Here is a 22,638-nt window from a genome sequence, read left to right as displayed (position 1 = left end):
ACTCTTCCAAATGGCTCCTTGATTAAAACAGAAGAAAAAAAAAGTGTGATATTTTTTTAAGTCTTGTCTTAGTAGCTTTCACCTGGCAATGACAGCAGAAATCAAGATCCAGTACAGTTTTTCATTACAGATTCATTATATATATTTGACACATGGATTTGTCTAATATTCATCACAAACAATTTCCACAGAATACTTCAAAAGATTGAGCTAAAGGCTTACACAACAATTTACAGTGATTTTGAGGATTTCTAACAGTAGGAAAGATTAGCTCTGTCACTTCTGCCTACTTTTTCTTTTTCAGCATTAAAGTCTGTATCACTGAAGAGTCATAGTCTGAGCAGGAATGCCAAAGGAGGAAGAAAGTGACAGAAAAGCATCCAGAATTCATGTAAAGATGCAAAGCAGACAGTAAACTGCCCATGACAGGAAAACTTACAAAAAACAGAAAACATTGCAAAGAAATATTGTAAAAGATGAAGGAAATCAAGACAGGCAAATCAAGCAAAAGAGGATGAAAGCATATAAAAGCAATTCATGCACTTAAAGGAGGAAGGGGCAATTAGAAACACACAGGAAGGGTTATCAGCCAGCAAAAGCAACAGATTAGAGAGAAAAAGTAACAAAATAAATACTTAAAGAATAAATGCTTGTTATCACTCTCTATGTTAAAATTGCACAGAATTATTATTAAGATAATATCAAGCATGACAATGCTTGATAATGCATGATAATGCATGACAATCCTGTTATATAAATAAAACTAAGTAGTGGCAGTATTATTTAATAATTTAGAATTCAGCACATAGCTCCAAACTGTTAATGAAAAAATAAGTACATAGCTACATATGCCGAGATGTAAGCATATAACTGAAAGTCTGAAAAATCTCTCTTTCACATGTAAGAGAAGCTCGATACCTCCCATAGGATCTGGCATTTATTCATAAACTAAAATGTATGGAGGCAGAGGAGCTTAAGTTTGGAACTCAGTGATTTCCTCTTTAGGTTTGAGACAGCTTGTACCTTGAATTTAAGTTTTTCTGCTCAGGTGGATTCATACGAAGAAACTCTTTAACCTTACCTGGTCTTGGACTCTTCTGATGAACTCTAAAATACAGTATGCACCACCATGAGCACTTTTCCAGGTGTGGAACAGGAACTGGAACAGTATTTGTTTGACTTTCATAACCAACTTAAAAATAACTTTCTTCACACCCGACTTTCCCTTTTTCAAAGTACACAGTTCATTCCAAAGACAAACGTCGAACACCTTAGATGACTGGTGTCAGATGCTCTGAGTTGTGGCATTTTATAATATTCTAAGAAAGCAGGAAGTTCCATGGAGGCAGAGACGTGCTGAGAAATTGCACAGGAGACTGAACTTCAGAAAGGTGTTAGGGATCTGTTGGGATATTTGTAAAAATATCACAGAAAATTACAGAATGGAAAGTGGAGTACTCACACATAGGGAAAGGCATTTAGAGCCTGTTGGAAAGCAGGTAAGTGAGAATAAAGTGGAACTAAGGGCTTACTGAAAACATGTAGAGATCTCCAAAATGTATTGCATAGCTCCTGAGAAAATTGTCATGCATTAGGAAACCCATCAGTCCTCTTGATGGAATGGAACTTGGGTAATGCACATTCAAGAGCCTCTTTCCTGAATGCAAATAGCAATCAAGAGTCTTTGCTGAGATGAAGCTTAGTTTCAGCCTGGGAAAAGCATCTTAAGATAAATCAACAGCAAAATAAAATGTTTTAAAAATCAAGCAAATATCTGTCCAATAGGCAGTAATGAAGAACTCAAGTTATTAGCTTCTGTCTGTGAGAGCAAATCAGCCTTCTACATTTGCATTCATCAGTAAGACTGCTCTAAGGAAAACAGCAAACAGTTTTTTTACGTTTCCTAACTAGAAATCTTTTTGACAAAGAACATATCGTGGTTTGGATGGATATATGCATATGTACATGTGTACATATATGATTATTAATATATATTTTATACATATGTATGTGTGTGTTTGGATTCACTTTGAATTTGTTACATGCAGAAAGCTCTTACAGGATTATCATAGAATCGCTTGGTTGGAAAACACCTTTAAGGTCCAACCATACCTGTCTACTACTACATCATATCCCTAAACACTTCATCTACCCGTCTTTTAAATAACTCCAGGGATGGTGGCTTAACTACCTCCCTGAGCAGCCTGTTCCACTGCCTGATAAATTGCCTGATAAATCTTTTGATGAAGAAATTTTTACTGTTGTCTATTCTAAACCTGCCCTGGCACAACCTGAGGCCATTTCCTCTTGTCCAACCACCTGTCACTTAGGAGAAGAGATCAACACCCAGCTCGCTACAACATCCTTTCAGATAGTTGCAGACGGTGACAGGGTCCTCCCTCAGCCTCTTTTTCTCCAGGCTAAACAACCCCAGTTCCCTCAGCTGCTCCTTGTAAGACTTGCTCTCCAGCAATTTCATCACCTTCATTGCCCTTCTCTATATGTGCTCCAGCATCTCAATGTCTTTCTTTACTATACAGTAGTCTCAGCTCCCAGACACTAAAACAGAAGCAAGCTGCTGTAAATATCTTTTAATACTGGGACTCAACGCTTCAATTGCATCTGGCATTTGAACTCTACCTGAAAGTGATAGCCATTTATCCTGCAAATCTATTCCAGTAACATTTTCTGAAACTTTCAGGAGCTTTTCATTGCATTAACACATTGCAAGTATCATACTTGCTTCAGAAGAAGAAAAAAATAATAAAAACCGAAATAATGTCTTAACAGATCTCCTCCAAGATCTATTATTTTCAACTGTCTCTTCTATTACTGCTGGCCATCACATAATCTTTTTCAATATAGTCTGCATATTCATAGCTGTGAGACAAGGACAGTTTAAACAGAATCTTAAAGTGAAATTTGACAAGATTTACACAAGTATATATTCTAGCATAATTCTAGAAAACTACCTGGAGGCTGACCTTTACTAATTGATATGGTTCTATTATAACCTTTCCTGAAAGCAAAAGCTGCATAGCTCAGAGAACATTTATGGCTGCAAATTTGCTCTCAGAGAGCCAAGTTTAAATTCCTTCTCCTACCCACACCATTTTTCTGCTATTTCCTATTCCACCTTGGTTATGTGTTATGTCAGGAAGCTCTGATGAGCCCTCACTGCAAAACATCCCTCTCAGCTGTTCTCTTTTCTTTGTGGTATCATGTGTTACAGAATATGTATAGACTTCAGGTTTTAACAGTGATGAATGTGATTAGCAGAAGGATTTGGACTATGTCCTTACAGGTCAGCTGAGTTAAAAGCTCATGCTTGAAGACTCAGTGCTTCTAAGCATGTACAGAAATCCTGCATCTTGCGGAACGATCAGGATTATTGCAAGTTTTAAGGTCTTTGATCTTATCCAACTGTCCAGTGCCGGCTTTGTCAATCATCTTCTTGAATTTAAGCAGAATTTAGCACTTTCTTCCAAAATGACATGAAAGGCAATTCCCACATTGACTCCAACTTCCATTTAACCTTGCCAAGCTCAAATTCTCCCTCCCTTACTTTGTATGATATTTGCATTGCAAAATATGAGTGTTAAAGCTAAAAACAGCATTCTTGCTCTGTATCTTTAGGGCATATTAGACAGCAGGTAGTGAGATATGTATGGCAGTGAAATTAATGTTATGGCTTCATTTTTTACATTTCTTAATTCTCAAGAACTTTAAACAGTAACCTAAAGTGTGTTAATCTCTGAGATAAGCAACGTGGAACATATAATGTCCTGTGAAAGGTACTAACTTTTCCTGAAGCAGTGATTTCAGCAGTTTTGAAAAGGTTAATGAATTATATCTAAATTTATTTTGTCATATCTCTCTATATTCCTTGCACATATTTGTTCATCTTTTTGGCATTTTAAAATTCAAATAGATCCTGTTAAAAGAATTGGCAGAACACATTTGTGTAAATTTCAAACCTATCAAAATATCATAAGTTTAAAATTTACTCACAAGCCCATACACTTTAAGGAGTTTCTGCATATCTCCCTTTGTCTGACCTTCTACAGCACAATAACGAAGCAACCCGTGCTGCTGGGGGACTGAGAAGTAAAAACCCCAGCAGGGTAAATGAATGCCACCAGAGTGTGACTAAATATGCAAAAGCAGGGACATCTGAAAAGATTAGGAGCCTACAAGTGGGTGATGACATGTAGAAGGTGAATTATGGAAAAATGCAGAAAGAAATTGAATAGTCTGCCATATTGTAGACTACTCTGTTACTGCCAGGCAGCTCCAGCTGTAGCAACATTGCATCAACAGAACCATATGAATTCTGCAGATATGATATAAATACACCAGGCTTTCTAGCATTCACCAGCTTCTTGCTTTTGCAACACCTATAATTCATTATTGCCCTCTTTAAGCAACATCCTTCACTTTCTCCTTCCTTCACAAAAAAAAATCTGTCTTGCCTGTCTTGCAAAAAAACAGCTGGGCTTTCTAGATGCTTTCTTGGGAGCAGAATTAATATATGAGGACTGATGATGGTCAGGCTACATGTAGGTTATGCCTAGAGTGAAAAGCAAAGAATGATGTAAGCTGCCATGTATGAACAGATATGAAATCCATGTGTCATAAGTCAGGTAATGAGTAATTTGAATGCTTGCCAGACTTCTCTGCAGTCCACTCATATGGGACAACCATGCCATCAAGGCAAATTCATGCTAATTTCACTTCTATTTCCCAGCTTTTCACATGCACAACTAGCTAGGCTCATCTGCAGCATTCTAGAAGAAACAGAGAGGCAAAGGTAGCATGTTATCCAGGACTGCAGAGGCCCAACATCCTTTCAGCATCATTTTAAGTGCAAGACTATTTCCATAGTTCATCTGCACAAGCTTGTCATGCCATTTTACTTACCAAATCAGTTGCATACACACTGTAGAGTATACAAGAAACAGTCCTAGACTGTAATCACTGAGTTCTGATTCAAAGAAAGCAGTCTTTAATATCTGCATTACACTGCATCAGCCATATTTCTACATTAATTGACTAGTTATGAAGGGAAGCATCAGAATCAACACAAAATTAAATAAATCTTGGCATGTAATTCTATATTGTAATATAGCAGATAATGTAGCATTCTAAATTAAACAAAAAATGGAGCAAAGCTGTATTTGCTTATAAACCTTCTTCTTCCTGTCCATAGCCCTCTATATATTATATACACAGACTAGACAAAGCAGATCTCGTTGGTCTTTTTGTTCCTGAAGACTATTGGTTCTTAAATGAATGACCAAATAAACTACTCAATAAGAAAAACTGAAAAAAGATGATGTTAAAAAGCACAAGGATGTGAACAGAAAAAGTATTATTTTTAGAAAATGAAAGAAAGCATGAAAGATGGTAATAGTTCTGATTTTTAAGTTAATTTTTTTTATCTAATATTATTTTTAAAAAACCCCAAAAAACCAGAGCTACCCATGGCCTAGGATTTGGGACACAAAAGCCCTGATGCATGTGTAAAATGGAGAAAAATTCCTAATGTTTAACCAAAGGAAGTACATGAGATGGTTCATGATTTTTTTTTTCCTAATGATTATTTCATTTCTAATATATAAATAGTCCTTGAAGTCAAGATTTTTTCCCATAAGTTAATACCTGAATTAAAGACATGAAGTAGCTTCCTTATTGCTTTCATCTCATGTATTTCTCTTGTGCATAGAGGCATAGTTCCACAGACAAAAGTATATGCCCCCATTTCAGAGGAGACCACAGTCCTGGCTAGGAAAAACTCAGTTCAGAAAGTCCAGAGTGGAGACATAGCTTCTTTTGTCCCTAGGGTTTGTCACAATAAAGGTGAGAGTTCTGTCTTTTGTGCAGGATTTAAACGCATAACTGTTTGATAAACGCACTTAAAGAAAACCTTCCAAACAAAATGCCTTGGGGAACTCGTAGGATGCAAAGATTTATTTCTTTGTCATGTTTGGACAAGAAGATGACACTGAGCTGCTGTTCTAAATAAAAATGGTGGCAGGTCAGTGCAGGTATTACAAACTGAGCTTTACATTCAGAGTAGGTTCTACTGGCAAAAGCTTAGATGCCTAGGACTTGAGACAGGTGGCTAATTAGATAACAGGTGTGATATTTACACTCCTTTCGTAGCTTTGAGTGTGATGCGTGTAAGTTCATTAAGGGGCTAGTGGTAGAAGTAAGTGCAGAGTCCAGATCTCATGGATTTTTAGTAAATGATCTAGTCAGTTATCACTATCATTCTAACATACTGTTTAAACAGGAACACAAATATTAATTAAACTAACATTCTGTAAATTTTAGGGGAAAAAAAATGAAAACTATATTTTAAAAGGGCTTATACAAAACCCTCCAGCGATATAGAACATATGTCCTATGACTGAAATCACACTCTGTTCTGAATGATTCAATGATCTAAAGATACAATTCACTTCTACTTTCTTTTATTTTCCATTTTTCCATGTTCAAATATTTTATATGCTAGAGTAGTATCCTAATTTATACTGTCATCTCTGAATAGTATTTTATAATATTTTAATCAATGTATAACCAACAGAAATGTGAATATGCAAAAATGAAACCAAGAGCGGGGTTTTTTGTGTATTCAGAAAGAATACTTACTGGTATTTTTTACAGTCATGCATAGTAAGTGTGGCAGCAAGTCATCTGTATTTGTCACAAGATTAATGGATATCCCAAATCCATGAGTAGAAACACAAGCAGCACATCACTCTGCTTCCTGTGCCTGTATTTTGTTGCAGATTATCTTGCTTAGTACACTATGTTTCAGTATTCAGTGGGTGAAAACTCACTCTATATAAGCTGTCAAGCTTAATTGAACAACTCTGCAAAAAGCATCTTCCATAAAGAAAATGCTTCAGGAGCATAAAAGAAACCACAATCTCTCTCTTTTTTTTTTTTTCCTGTAACTGTAGTTGAAATTATCTAAAATGGTCACCCTATTTAAAGAAGAAAGCAAAATCAACACAACCAGTTTCTTCTGATTTGAAAAGGAACAAAGGGTATTTTACCTGCAATTGCCGACATTATTTCTTCCCACAGCATTAGAGAAGTTGAAAGGTCCCACATTATTGATTTCTACAATTCGAATACAGCCAGTGAAATTGTAGACAGGTCCAGGTATCTACAAAGGACAAAATGCACACGGTTCTTTTACCTGTTGTCATTGTGATCAGTTTTGAAAATAATTAAGTTTCTTCAAAAGATTTGTAATACAAATTAACCCTGCACTCAAAGAACCCCTCTGGTCTCCACTGCTTGTCTAATGAAATTCTATTGAAAATATTTGAAGATGAAAAGAAATTACAGCAAGGTAAGCAATGCTGACTTATAAATAAACTCCCAGTTTTCGTCATGCAGACTGTACCACAGATATAGTGAAAAACCAGCAAAAAGTGGTTAATATTTAATCAGATTTTTTTTCATAGGTGAACACGGATAATGGGGAGTAGTAAACAAGGAAGATTTGAAAAGTTTACTTTTAAGTTTACTACTTCCCTACTCAAAAGTTATATAGTATTATTAGTCATGTTTCAAAGATGCCTAAGAACCTTCTAAAAGTGGAGATCATTGTAGGGGGACTGAAAAAACACAGAACAATAAAGTGTTATGCATTTCTCAGCATCCAAACAAATAACACTGCAACGGTATGTTTCTAGGTGTTATAATATATAAACAAACCACCTAAAATGTTGCAACTGAGTCTTTATGGACTGGACCACTGGGCTGGGACAAACTCCTGTTCACACCAGGTCATGTGTACCTTGTCCTCGGGGCCACATAAAGGTAAGACTCCATAGTTTCCATAATAAATTTCATGCCAAAATAAGAAAAAAAGTCCTACTTAGATTGTTCATGAAGAAGAAAGTCATTGACACATTTAAATGGGGCCTTGGAGACAACTCAGGAAGAAAAGACATTAACTGTGGAAGAGCGTATGACCTGAGGCACCTAAATGAATGCTGGTCATAAGCCCAAAGGAGGAGAAGCAAATCTTGGCTTGGTCATTTACATGGCAGACGATACATTCCTAACACTGACCATGACATCAGTTTTAGATACCTGCAGGTTTAGATACCTGCAGAAACAAAAAAAAAAGAAAGTAATTGTGCTCATCATTTCATACAAGGTCACTACATAAAAATGAACTTAAAAGAATGAAGGAACTTGAAATGAAAAGGAAATTGAAATTAACATCTTGAAGGGTAAAGTACATGCAGATGAATACTTAAAAAAGTTATCAGAGGTTCACATAAAATATAAATTAACTACTAGAAGAAGAAAAACTTTAGACCTCCTCAAAAAACAGAACAGCAGGTTAAAAAGTGTTTATAATGAATAAAAAGACATCCTTTAAAAGTTGAGGTCAGATAGAAATCAAGGAAAATAGGAAGCTATTTAAGTGTTGGCAGTAAAAACCAATAAGGCAGGCCAGGTAAAGAAAAATAAAAAGATCTTGAGAACAATTTGCTAAAAGTATAATGGTGAGCATTAAATGCTTCTTAAAACCCAACAGGAGCAGTAAGCCTGCCAGAAAAGCTGTAGGGCCAATAGACCATGAAAGTATAAAAGGAGTGTTCAAAGAGATAAGGCTCTAGCAGGAAATGTAAATGAACTCACCAAATCAAAATTTAATGTAGAGAAGCTCTGGGATGTTCCCATGCCAGAACCCCTTTTTAGTAAGGATGCATCCGAGATCTGCCTCAATTGAATTATTACTGGGAAAAGTTTTAAAATAAATTAACAAAATGAATAGTAGAAAGAAAAAGACCAAGTACTATCCTAAAGGAAATTAGTGTTGTCATCACTTAAAATGGCATCCAAACCATGGGAATGATAAAGGTAGATTTGGGTTTTTTTTATTTCTTTGCTTTGGGTTTGGGTTGGTTTGGATTTGTTGCTTTTTATGATTTGGGAAAAAGAGACAAGGCTGGGGTTTTAACAGCACACATAAAACTATGTATTAATAAGTCCCAGTTCCATTCCAGATGAACCATTAAGAACTACATTAAAGAACCGAATTAACAGAGACATAGATGAACATAATGTACTGGGGAATAGTTGAGATGGTTTCTGAAAAAGGAAATTGTAAGTCACAGGAGGAACATTGAATATGTGAAAAACAATGACTCGACACATTGCTTTTGGTTTCCAAAAAGCTTTTACCAAGCTTTTACGCTAAAAGATTCTGAAGTAACTCAGTCACCTTGGGATAACAAGGAATGCTTTCAATAGATGAAGAGAATGATTAAAACAGAAGCTGAAAAAATTGGAATCAATGGGGACTTTTCTCAATATGAAGAGCCCCAAAAAATCTCCTCAGCAATCTGTACTAAGGTCTGTGCTCTCCAGTATACTCAAAAGAGATTCAATGTTTCTTGCCCACATTACTCAGGATAGCAAAACCAAAACTGTGTGGATTTCACAAAATGAAAAACTTTCACATTATGCAAAATTTTCACATTAGGCAAAAAATTCACAAAGTGCAAAAGTATAAGGTATGTAAGGAGAATGATATGTATGAGAGTTTCTTAACAGAGAGCCACTATATACAGTAGGAATCTTTACACAGGAAAACTCACTATCAAGAAGAGTTAGAACAGAGTAGTGGACAGATGAATAAAGAGTTTTCACAGTTTCTCTTACAGGATCAAAAGGCATGAAATTATATAAATCAGTGCAAAGTCAAAAGCAAGATCAAGTGTGTACTTTTTATATAACTCAAAATTAAGATGTGGAACTCTGCCATAGGATGTTGTGGATATTATAAGTCTAAATGGGATCAAAAACTGGACAAATTAATGTGAAAAGATTTTTCCAAAATAATCTTCTATGTTTCTTTTCTTATAGTCTTGTTTTACCTCTAGTCTTTCTTTTGAAAAAATTCAGTGACTTTAATGTCAAAAACATTTACTGTTCTAGGTAAAGACATGCTTCTGGGTCCCAAGAAAAATTTCCCTTTTGCCATCACTTCCACAAGATGGCTAAGAGTCATCTCCAAGCTTTAATTAAGTACCCTGAATCTCTTGGGACAGCCCAGTCTTTTTTCCTCCCACGGCCTTTCTAACTGGGGATGCCAAAAGCTACTCCAGCCTTCTCAAAAAGGAGGGGACTCTCCCCTGCAGGGGACAGTTATGTTGCAGAAGGAGGTGAATTACTTTCCTCTTCACTATTCAACCGCTGGGAAACGTAACACACCTTACCATGCCGTACAGAAGAAACAAAATGAACAGGCTTCCCAACCCATGGGAGGGCTCAAAGAAGTTCACTAGCAGTTAATTTTTTTACTTCTTCAGGAGCAAAGGCTTATGGGCATTTAACACTTTGAAATAGGTATATTACTACAATGTGACAATGTGGGAAGTTATGTAACTGTGTGTGGTGGCATTTGAAGTCAGCAAAGCTAAACTGCTAGAAGAGGAAATACCATCTTTGTAGTGAACATGTTTTAGAGGATTGCAGTGAGCATTCTTGGAACTTAAAAAGAAATAAAACACTCATTCAAGGACTGGATGTGAACACTCCCCTCCTCAAAGGTACACTTGGGATATTAAGAGAACGTTATTATTTGATACACTACGAGAGCTGACACATTATTGATATGGATTACAGACAGGAGAAGACTGTCTCTCTTCCTCCTTTGCCAGTCACTTTGGCAAGGAGATAAGTGTAAGGGAATGCCAAGTCTTATACTCAGTTGTCTGCTTTTGCTGCCATTATCATGAGGAATTATAACAGGTAATCTTTCAAAGTGTATTGTCCTCTTGTTTAACATTTCACTTTTTACAAGCGATTCTAGTTATTCTTTTTTCTTTTTTTATAAATAGTAAATAAAACAACTTTCAAATTAATAGGATGCAGGATCTGTTCCAAATCTAACATGAACAGAGACAGGAACAATTATACTTTGCTGAGTTGGATATGACCTGGGATCCATAACATTGCCAAAAAAGAATAAAAATTGATCAGTTTTACTACTGGCTGCAGAAATCTTCTTGATGGAGCTCTGTTGCTTCTTCTCTCCCATATCCTCTTTAAAAGTTTCACCAAAGTCTAATTATGATTGTTGTAGTCACGTCATGTACGTTTTTGTACAAAAGCCCTCATTCTTAGGATTGTAAAAGCAAACATACAAAGAAATAAGAAACAAAAAGAACCAAGAAACACAAAGGTCAGATGCAATATAGTTACATTTATGACAGCTACTGTGCCTAGCTAAGTTCATTCAAGCCTCTGAATGTCAAGTTGGTATAGGAAAAATTCACTATGGCAACCTATGTTCTAGTTTGCACACTGAACAACAAATTAATCGATTGGTTTGGGAATAAACATTTATCCTCACATTCCCCCAAGCACTATTATCAGTGACTATTTTAAAAACCTGGTTTCCTTCCCCTCAAAGCAAGCCTGCTATTTTGGCTCCTAATAACATCTCTTACATTGATATGTGGATATTTTGAATATAATGCATCCCTTTGAAGTAATGTTAAAACACTTACTTCTTAGTCATAACTATGTCATAAACACTTTGGTCAAACAATTACTTGCTTTTGGACTGCTATACTTTCTATACATAAAAATAATGTCTTAAAAATATTTAGGAATAGGGCTATTGATACAAATAATCAAAAGTAAGCAGGTTTTATTCTGCTGTTATTGAGAATAGATACTCATTTGTGATTAGCAGAGTATTAAAATGCAGACTTCACATGTAGTTGGGTTTTCTCTATTTACAAAAATACATTAATATGCTGACAAACTGCGGCACTTAAATTGCTTGAAAATGTCAGGGTCATAACAACACCAGAAATGTAATTTATTACAATTTACTATTCAGAAACTATGCAGATATGTTTGACATATAGTAACCATGCTCTTTAAATGCCCTTTATACTTGACAGAAATGAGTACAGATATTTACCTGGTAGGAAAAGTTCACACATATATGCCAAACCATTTATTAACATCCTTTACTGACTAGCCCAAATTAGAACTGCTGTTAGGAAGAATTAACCTAGAATTGAGTTCCTAGTGAAATGAGCTTACATGCTGTCAGTTCAGTACAGATTCATAAATATTATAATGAGCTTTTGGCTTATGATCAGAGCATTTATAAATACAATTATAATTAACTCAAAAGAAAACAGGGAGTACAAAATCTTTCCTCATTTGTCTCTGATCAAGATAAATTTTATATATCTTAAAAATCCTCACTAGTGATATTAGAGTGTACCAAGTTACAGTACTCAACTATCTTTCACGTCTTCGTGATCCCTGTGAAATATGTCCGATTTTGGAGTATGATTTGCATAACACTCTACAAAAGACTGTCAAACTGTTCAAACTGCAATATTTTAAACATAAGCAAAGTAGTCCAGGTACACATTTTCGAACATTGTAATAAAATTTTTATTTATATTTATTAACAATACGATGAATAGTTTGGAAATCAATGCATAACTCCGAGACAAAAATCAACCTTGATATAAAAATTTCTCTACTCCACTTTTGATTCTTGCAAGTGAATCACATGAAATGGTCAAAATTACCTCTGAAATTAAACAAGTTCCACTCTCAACCATGTATTCTCTTCAGGTTAGCCAAACAGCAAAAAAATTTGATAAACAATTTCAGTTTTAATGTGCTCGAAACCTACTGCAAGTGAACTTCAGTGTTAAACCCATTAAAAAAAATCAGAAACCCAAAAATAATATCTTTATAAAAAATGGTTTGGTTCTAAAACCAATAAGCTGTACCAATGAGTAAAAATTAAAAGCTTCTATAAATTTTTGATGAGACAACTGATGGGTTACTACCTTCCGTTGTCTGCACTGTCTTTCAGCTAGATGTTACTTCCCTTGTGACAAATGTAACAGAATAGAAAAACATATCTATAATTCATCATATCAGCATAGATTTGAGATTAATGGCAGTTTAACTTGGCACAACTGAGAAGTGGACCCACGATCTGTTTTGTAATCTCTCCTGAGAAAACAAAAACATTTAGAAAAACAGCGAGGCAAGCAGCTGGATTTGGTTGCATAATTATTAGGTTTGAGAATGACAGTCTTGAGAGACTTATCACAGTATATCTTCCCAGAGCTGTGAACTGTCTCTGTACTGCCTACTCATTGCCAAAAGTCAATGTTCATTTATGCAGAACGCTTCCTTTTGTTCTAGCTCTCAAATCTGTTTCCTTTCACCTTGACTCACATATACATCTCTCTCCTCCCACCTTGACTCATATACCTGTCAATAGACTAACCTAGTCCTAAGACTCTTGTACTTGTCCTGAGTTTCATGCTCTTAGACTCCTTGTCTATAGTATTTACATATTTTATTTGTTAATCATAGTCTTCAACAAAAGCCAGAGTAGACAAAAAGGTCAAATTCATGTGAACTCACATTATACACTAGATGATCAAAAGGAGAAGTCAAACAATATTATAAAAACTGGAAGTATGAAGTAAGTTCTTAATTTAAAAAAAAAAAGAAAACAAGTATTAAAATAATAGAAGAAGTGTGGCAGATTCTAAACTGGTTCCTTACTTGCTTCTATCACTCAGACACTGGAACTGAGTTCCTTCCTTTCCCTCCCTGACATTGCTTTAAGCCTCAATGCTGACTCACTCTGTTCTTCTCAGGATGAAATCTTACCTCTTTAATTTTTACTTTCAACATTACCTCAGGCTATTATTCAGGGCTCACATCACAAGGCCAACCACTTTCCCTATCCTGAGATTCTAATATGTTTGTAGTCTTTCTCTAACAAATTCCTCATGGTTGAAAAAATCTTTCCAACAGTCACAAAATTTTCAAGGCTATTAAAATGCTTTAGCATGGTAAAAAAGTGCTCAACCAATTTACATCTTACCAAGTTAACAGCATTTTTTTTTCTACTCACTCTTCACAGAGACTGCAAGTATTATTAATAACCATGTAGAGATCTGGTACTCGAGAGGCTCTGAACTCTTTCTTCCACTATTCTGCATCCATTGAGGCTTCTACTGCCACAAAAAAATGCTTCTGACCATGAAAATTAATTCACTTCTTTTCCCCTCTAACTTTCTCCTAGAAACACAAATATTAGATGAGAACAAAGAACTATCTGAACCCATATCTCCCGTAGCAACCAATACAGGATGCTACAAAAAAACCCCAAAACAATAAAGATCACATAGGATGTGGTATTTCACAGTCACAGCATGGTTGAGGTTTGAAGGGAGCTCTGGACATCATACTGTCCAACCTATCTGGACCATATCCAGATAAATTTTGAACATCTCCATGGATGGAAACTCCAAAACAAATCTGGGTAACCTGTGCCAGTGATCAGTCACTCTCACAGTGAAAAGGTTTCTCCTTTTATTCAGATGGCACCTCCTACATTTCAGTTTGTGCCCACTGTCTCTGGTCCTGTCACTGGGTACCACTTGAAAAGAGCCTGGCTCTGTTTTCTTTGCACCTTCCCTTCAGAGGTTTGTCCATATTGATGAGATCCTCCCCTAAGCCTTCTCTCCTCCAGGCTGAAACATCCCAGGTCTCTCGGCCTTTCCTCACAGGAGAATTGCTCCAGTTCCTTAGTCATCTTCACGACCCTTTGCTGGTCTCTCTCCACTATAGTAATGAGTCTTTTGCTGTGTAATCCAGAACTGGACACAGCGCTGCAGGTGTGGCCTCACCAGGGCTGGCACAGGGCAAGGATCACCTCCCGCAGTCTGCTGGCAGCACTTCTCCTAACACTGTCTATATACCATTAACCTTTACTGTCTCATGCTCAACTTGGTGTTCACCAGGATGCTCAGGTCCTTCTCTACAGGAACTCCACAGACTCTTTCCTATAAAACCTCTGTAAATCACAGGAATCCTGATCACCTCAGGCATTTCTTCACCAGGGATCTTTTGCCATGTTAGTAGAAGACTTTTCACATGATAATTCAGCTATTAGAATTTCAGAAGCAAAAAGGAATAAATTTTCATATATAAATACACACATACTTGCACATGTGTGTCCCCACCTCCACACAGAGGTTTGCATACATGCATTCATTTATGATATTAACAAGGAATCCCTTTTAACTAAATACAGCTGATTCCTAGAAATCCCTTTCCTCCAAACTGACTAAAGGGTTCAAAAGTGTTCTGCTGTATGCAAGAACACTACTAGAAGATGGACAGCAGGTTTGCAGCATAGACAGTTTTAATCGTTTTCACAAACAGGTTACAAAGAAAAATCAAAAGCCTTATTTTTCAGGTATTAAGTATCCATGAACTCGCATATGGCAAGTAATATAGGCTCATATGGAAAGCCAGGATATTCCTACCATTTCGAGTCTACATTAACACTCCACCTTATAATTAACTAATATTATTTTTGAAATACATCCTATAAATGTATTTGTTTTATAATTTTTTTTCCCTCTCTTGTGTTCCATACTAGTCTGCCTGTGATGTGAACAATAGTCTGCAAAACAGCATTCTGTAACCTGGAACAAGAATCTGTATAATGTGCATAATAAAACAGTGATACAATCAAAGTATGTTTTCTTCTCTTTGCTGTTATACACAGAGAAAGCGGCTTTTAGTAGCTTTATGTATAATTTTCAGAATTGCATAAGCACCAGTACAGGTTAGCAGGTAGAAACTAAGTAAGTAAATACGGAGTTTTATATGACAGAAGAGAGAAACAAGCTTTGACACAGTTATTTATCTTTACTACTTTTTGTCTTCAAAAAGAATAGCATTAATACTAATAAAAGAGAAAATAATGATTTTATGCTACTGTTCCACAAAGTTCTATTTTATTAAGCATTTCCTCCCTCTCTGTCCTTTCATTTCCAAATCTCGTTTCATTTAGATGAAAGAGCACAAAATAACAGTCACATTTCCAATGATTCCTTCTATAACAGCTGCCAGTTGCTTCATTCCTTTCTTGTTTTTGTGATGCACACAAAAATCACAAATATACAAACAATGTGATCACCATGTTCCTCTCTTAGTACCGACTCTCTCTTTATGTTACAACAGCTTAGTTGGCCTCTACCTTCAAAGCAGAGAGCACGTCCTGCTGGCCTGGCAAATGTGTTATTTGACTGTTTTTCAGGCTCAGCTATTTGCTACATGCCCAACAGTACTTTCAGATATTTACTTTAGAGTGGAACCATTAAGCAAACAGCACCGAAGGGCTTATTTGCCAGGGATTGAGAATGGCCTCCATTTACTATTGTTTTCTCTAAAAAACTGCCTCTCCTACATTGCTTGCAGTTGGGAAAAGAAGTGAAACAACATAGCAAAATTTCAAAGCTGCCAAGATATACAAAATCAGTTTATTGTTACTGAAATAACGGAAACTTGTACATAGAAGATCAATGAGAATGGAAGATCCTGGTACTGAGAATGAATGCAGAAAGAGATCACTAATATTAATAGAGAAGTAGGATTTCAGGGAAATCACACAACTATGAGACTAACCTAACACGCATAACAGGAGATCAATTGCTTTTGGTTTTTATAGTCTCTCTTTCTCAGCAAAACATTATATTTTTTTTATTCATCAAAAACACTCAGCCTAAAATAGACAATGATACCTTATATTTTAGTTTTGTAAAAGTGAAAGACAGTCTAGAAACATTAGCCATCCAGATTAGCTCTGGAAGAAGCAAATGGGTATAATCACAATTTAAACAGAACCTAGAAAAAACTACATCTTCAATGAAGATTTAATATTTTGGAATAAAAAAAAAGCATGAAGCTAAACCAATCGGTTAAAGAACTGAAAACATCAAAGATGAGAGGTGTGAAAGTTTCTTAATTGAAGTGGCAGACATCTCTGGCAATTACAAGCTGGAAGGGAATACTGGGAATAATAAAGAACATACACAAACATGCACGCACAAACAACAAAGAATGATATGTAGAAGTAGAAAGCATAAAGATGAAATAAAGCTCGTCAAAATTCAAACTGAGTTGGGCCTTACGCAAAATTGAAACACGCTGAGGAAAGAAGAGTGACACTGACTAAAAGAGAGGAGAGGGACCAAGTTACAAATACTGCAGCTGTCACAAAACCCTCGTGTCAGTGGTGAAGTGCTTCTGGGGTTCTCCTAGACTGTCTTTTATCCATGTGCTACTGTAATTGGCTACATATTCTATTTGCCTGTATTTTATCTTAATATCATGATCCCTTAAGAATAACAATCACCTCTGTAGAAAGGAAAAGTATGATTTATTTCCATAAGGAGATGTAGAGTGGCCTCTGGTTAAATACAAAATGCCAGAGATCAACCCAGATGGTAGGCAATAGGAATAGCAGGGAAATAGCAGAATATACGTTAAGCACAGAAACGGAAAGTACTGTTAGGAAACACAGCAGAGAATGTGGCTCAAGGCCGTGGAGAGGAAAAGAGGGTCAAAGAAGATGCAGATTCACTAAACTTCAGAAAGACAGTGAGAGACTAAAAACACACCTGCAGGATCATGGTAGGTGGGAGAAGATTGTGTCTAGCCATTATTCTTTCATTTTTTACTGATATCATCCTAAGGTTTTATTGTAAAGAGGTTGAATATTCTAGTTTTTATTATACGAAATCCCTGTTTTTTTCTTATTTTGAGGACTTTTGTTCTTCTTTAGTTAAAGAAAATCATACAGAATATCATGTCCGGGTAGCTTCCTGTATTTTAGGTTAGATATGGAGGCTATTAACTGTGAGAGTATTTATGCAGCCATGTGTTAAGATTCCATGAAGAAATCTCATATTTCAATGCGAAAGATCAGGGAAATTATATAACCTCATATGACTATTTTTGTGCTGGAGTACCTTTCATTATAGTTTCCTGCAATTTATAAACCAGATACTTCTACTACCAGATATTTCAAGATAAAGTATAACACTTCTCCAGAAGAATTATTAATATTCCGTTAATTCCAGAAACGCTGATGTTTACTGAGTATTGCTAGGCTGAAATATCGAATGCCTAGGTAGTAAAACGAACTTCTTTGTGTGCATCTTAGTATTTCTTAATAAAGATGTTGTTAGTTTCTTGTGAAAGAAACAGTTCTTACCAGCTAGTCAGGCACTTTAGAAGTGGACAATCCTTTTACATATTGAAAAGTCTGCTACAGAAAGAGCAACATGACAGCTAACAGAAGTGTAAGAAAGAATGCTCTATGTAATTCATTGTAAGCACATGACAGAACTTAGCCACAGAGGTCCCTATGAGGTGACAGTGAGTGAGGTTGAGGGAATGCAGTGGGTTGACCCCAGCTGGCAGATCCCCCCAGTCACTAATTTACTCTCCCCTTGCAAGATGGTAGAGAGAAGAGGGGCAAAAGTGAGGAAACTTGTGTGTTGACATAGAGGCGGTGTAATAAGTGAAGAAAAAAAAGAGGAAATAATCCCAAATCATGCAAAAACAACAGCACACCACCAGTAGACTGATGCCTAGCCACTCCCCAAGAAACAGCTATGTTGGAAAAATTTCTCCCCAGTTTTGTTGCTGATCATGATGCTATATGGTATGAGATACCCTTTCGATCAGTTGCCCCAGGTGTGTCCCTTCCTAGCTTCTTGCCTACTCATTGAGCGATAGGAGCAAGAAACAAAGAATTCCCTGATGCTGTGTAACCACTGTTCAGAAACAGCCAAAACATCCCTGTGTTAGCAACACTGCTTTGGTCACCAGTGTAAAATAAAGCACCATATGGGCTGCTGTGAAGAAAATTAGCTCCATCCCAGACAGACCCAGTACACAGAATCATCACAAATCTAGCATTTTTCAGATGCATGACAAAAATAGTTGATGTAATGCTTACTGTCAATCAGTGAATGTAAATAGAAACAACTTCCTCTAAAGACAGAGAAATGCAAATTGATACAAACTCTACTTTAGTGATAATGGTGACAGAGTTGAGAAATAAAACCCTAAGACTTCTGTCCCAGAATACTGTAAAAACACAGCTGTGAGAGCAAAGATTTTTTGTATTATTATCAGTGAAGGTGGCACTATATGTTTATAGAATAATAAATTAACTGCATTAATATATTTTCCAGCCAAATGCATGCTTTTGGTGTTTGTATTTATCAGAAATGACAACAATTTGCTCAACTTGCCTTCCAAAGCACAAAAGTTTAATCAGTAAAAGTAATTTTCAGTGGGATTTTGTGGGGTTTAGCAGCAAATTGTCTTCTTTTTTCTTGAAGAGGAACTCATGGATTTGCATTTTAATAGGATGGAGGTATACACCCAGAATTTCATATTTGTGGCATAAAACTCGCTGCTTTTGAAAAAACTCAGAGAAAAGTAAAAAATACATAAAATAGGAACAGATTAATATTGGTTTTGTGTACTGAAATATAGTAAGAAGTCTGCATAACATGATTTTTTTTCATGTATCTTGAGTTTTGTGGTTAGATAGCTGTAGTTCATGCCGAGACATTAGCTGCTATCTAAAACAAGTTAACAGATGAGTAAATTGATAGCTAAAGGAGATCAGCTTTTGAATCTAGCTGTGTGCTGCAGGGAACACATAAAGAAAGACAAGGTAATATTTGTGCATTCTCATCAATTGCAGAAAGAAGGAACAAGTCTCCAAGAGATGAACCTACAGTTCCTGAACACACAAGGAAAGAGTGGGAAAATTACTGATTGTCAGGGTCATTTGGAATGGCCTCAAGCTCCACCAGGGGAGGTTTAGGCTGGACATTAGGAAAAAATTCTTCGCAGAAAGGGTCATTGGGCACTGGAACAGGCTGCCCAGGGAGGTGGTTGATTCACCTTCCCTGGAGGCGTTTAAGGCACGGGTGGACGAGGTGCTAAGGGGCATGGTTTCGTGTTTGATAGGAATGGTTGGACTCGATGATCCGGTGGGTCTCTTCCAACCTGGTGATTCTATTCTATTCTATTCTATTCTATTCTATTCTATTCATGCATTAGTTCCCTGCTTGGTACATATTTTCTGTTAAATATATTTCTGATTTCCACCTTGTCATAGGATCTCTAGTCTGTTTTTTTCTGAAGGTGAAAGGGTCCTAGACAACAACATGGCAGTAATTACTGTTGCACAGTTCCCTTTTAGGGAAGATTACAGACCACTGACTGGTATTTGCTGGTACGCATAGTCAACACATCCCTTTTTTGAGGGGTAAACCCTATGTCTTCTCTGTTGTTCTTCTCTGTTCACAGGGAGAGTGTAGTGGTAGCCATTCAAGACTCTTAGATATAATTCTGCCTTGAAAAAGAGACTGCAGAAGGAGATGTAAGCCAGAGTAAGGAGCCATACAAATGTAATTGTGGACTGCATGTGAATTTTCTATGTGAAACATTTTGAGTCCAAGTAGATAGTTTGCCATCAAGCTTCTTAAAGAAGATCCCAGAGTACACTTCTGCAACAAATGATTACAGAGTACGGGAGGCTGCTTGGAAATACTATAATGTTCAGTCAGTGTCTGGAAGGAACTCAAAGTGATTAGACAACAGATGTCTGGGATGCAAGCATTGAAAAGTTCTGCTCCATTAAGTTACCTCGCTGTAGCTTCTTTAAGCTTTAAGCATTGCTGGAAGGGACTGATACCAAACACATCCTCTAAGGGCTCATGAAAGTTATCTGCTAACTACTCAAGCTTACTTCTCCCTTATCAACAACAAGGCCTGCTGAAATTTTCAAAAAAAGAATCTCAGTCACTTAGAGGAATTACTGAAATGTCATCTTCACAGATGAAGCCATCTGTTGAGCTCCATTGCTTCCAGACAAAGGAAATTACTTCTTTTTGTTTGTATAACATGTGGTGGCAAACCTATACCTACAACTCACAAAGGTGAATGCATTATGAATTGCATCAACTTCCAAGATGTCAATGTAAAAACATAGCTCCACCAAATACTGCAGATCCTGTGTAGCAGACTGCTTGAATGTGCTCTCCATCCCAAAGTGCTATGTGCTGCTACTTTCAATCCAAACTAATCTAAGATTCTATGATTCTGTAACAATCACTTTTAAAAAAAGTAGCTTCCAGACTGGACCATGAACTACAAGCAAAGTTAAAGTATCTGATGAGGTACCTGAGAAAGTTGTTATGCACATACACACTGTCACATTTTCAGGTAAGTCAGACAATTTGGGAACATGGAAACCATTGGATAAAAAGGGCTGAATGCGCTCAACAGAAGGTAAGTCATCCCTCATATCTGTAACTGCCATGAATTTTGCATACTGTGTAGGAAGAAGAGAAAACTGGTTAATGTTATCAAAAGGAACGAGGGTGTCAGAGAATGAAAACATCACATAGACAATGAAAATTTTCTTCCAGGACAATTCCCACATCAGTACACACATCAAGATAAAAAGTCAAAGAGATGTCTTGCCAACAAAAGTGTTCTGTAGCTGTTGCTAGGATCCTGTTGGAATATACAGAAGCTGTGGACTGATTAAGTAGCAACATCAACTACAAACTGAAGACTTCAACAGCAGATCAGCTATGGGAAAACAAGCACCCTCACAGGTGAAAGACAAAAAGCAGTCTTTCAGGCTTGCCAATATGTTTAATGAGAAATGATCATCTGGATTTGGACTTGTAAATTCATAAAATCAACTTGCACGCCAGTTCAAAACAGTGTCATCCCTTCCAACTGTTTTTCAAAATAAGGGAATAATCTCTACAGGAACAGAATCGTATCTTTGCACATCAGCAAATCATATCTTTGCATGTCACCAAAACAGCAACTTTCTTCTGATAAAATTAGTGTCTCTTTATAAAGGGGGTAGGTGTCAAGGTTTTGTCAGTGAGGAGGCTGCAGATATGACCTGTGTGAGGAGAGCCCAGGATTGCTCCATGCCAGACAGCCAGTTATAGCCAGCTCCCACACTGGGAACCACTGAGCCCCACAGCCATAGTGGTGGTACCTCTGGGAAGATGATAAAGAGGCAGAGGAGGCATGGAAAGAAAAGAGAAAGAGAGGAAACAGAAGCGTGAACATCAAGGTCAGTATCTGCTTAATGGTGCCAGAGCATTTATTCCCCTGTAGCCCAATGAGAAGACCATGCCAGAGCAGGTGGAAGTTTCCTGAAAGAGCTGTGGCCTGTGGAAAGGACACAGACAGGAGCAGGGGAGAAGTGTGAGGAGGAAGGATCAGAAGAAAGGAGGTGTTATGGACTGTTCACAACCCTCCTCTCCCATTGTACCACTCAAAATTGGGGTGGAAGGAGTTAGGAATGAAGTTGAGCCTGGGAAGAAGCAGTGTGGGTAGGGGGAGAAGGTGTTGTTTTAATTTTGTCTTTGCTTCTCATTGCCCAAATATATTTTAATTTGTAGTAACTTTAATCAATTTTCCCCAAGTCAAGCTTGTTTTGTCCTGCAAGGTTAATTGGCAAGCAATCTCCCTGTCTTTATCTCAACCCACCAGATTTTTCATCTTGTTTTTTTCCCCTGTCAGGCTGAGTAGGGAGAGTGGGAAAGTGGCTGGGTGGACATCTGGCACTTAGCCAGTATTATCCTACCGCATTTCCAAAAAATGACAGAGGATTAGAAGGTAAAAGGAAGGAGAAGTTAAATCAAATGGCCATTTGTATCTAAGATCAAGCACTGAATA

The 22,638-nt window shown here is 36.8% G+C and overlaps 1 protein-coding gene across 3 annotated transcripts in view; it reads right to left on the bottom strand.

Annotated features, from left to right (window-relative positions):
• Nucleotides 1–22,638, bottom strand: part of EYS (eyes shut homolog) — a 774,985-nt gene that overhangs the window by 225,416 nt on the left and 526,931 nt on the right. For all 3 annotated transcript variants that reach the window (XM_069851470.1, XM_069851468.1, XM_069851469.1), the window contains one exon: nucleotides 7,065–7,177. In XM_069851470.1, the coding sequence (XP_069707571.1) occupies nucleotides 7,065–7,177 (113 nt within the window). The remainder of the gene's footprint in view (nucleotides 1–7,064; nucleotides 7,178–22,638) is intronic.

The sequence above is a fragment of the Phaenicophaeus curvirostris genome, chromosome 2 (assembly GCF_032191515.1).
Source record: "Phaenicophaeus curvirostris isolate KB17595 chromosome 2, BPBGC_Pcur_1.0, whole genome shotgun sequence".
Taxonomy (NCBI): Eukaryota; Metazoa; Chordata; class Aves; order Cuculiformes; family Cuculidae; genus Phaenicophaeus; species Phaenicophaeus curvirostris.
This window is presented reverse-complemented; position numbering and strand designations above follow the sequence as displayed.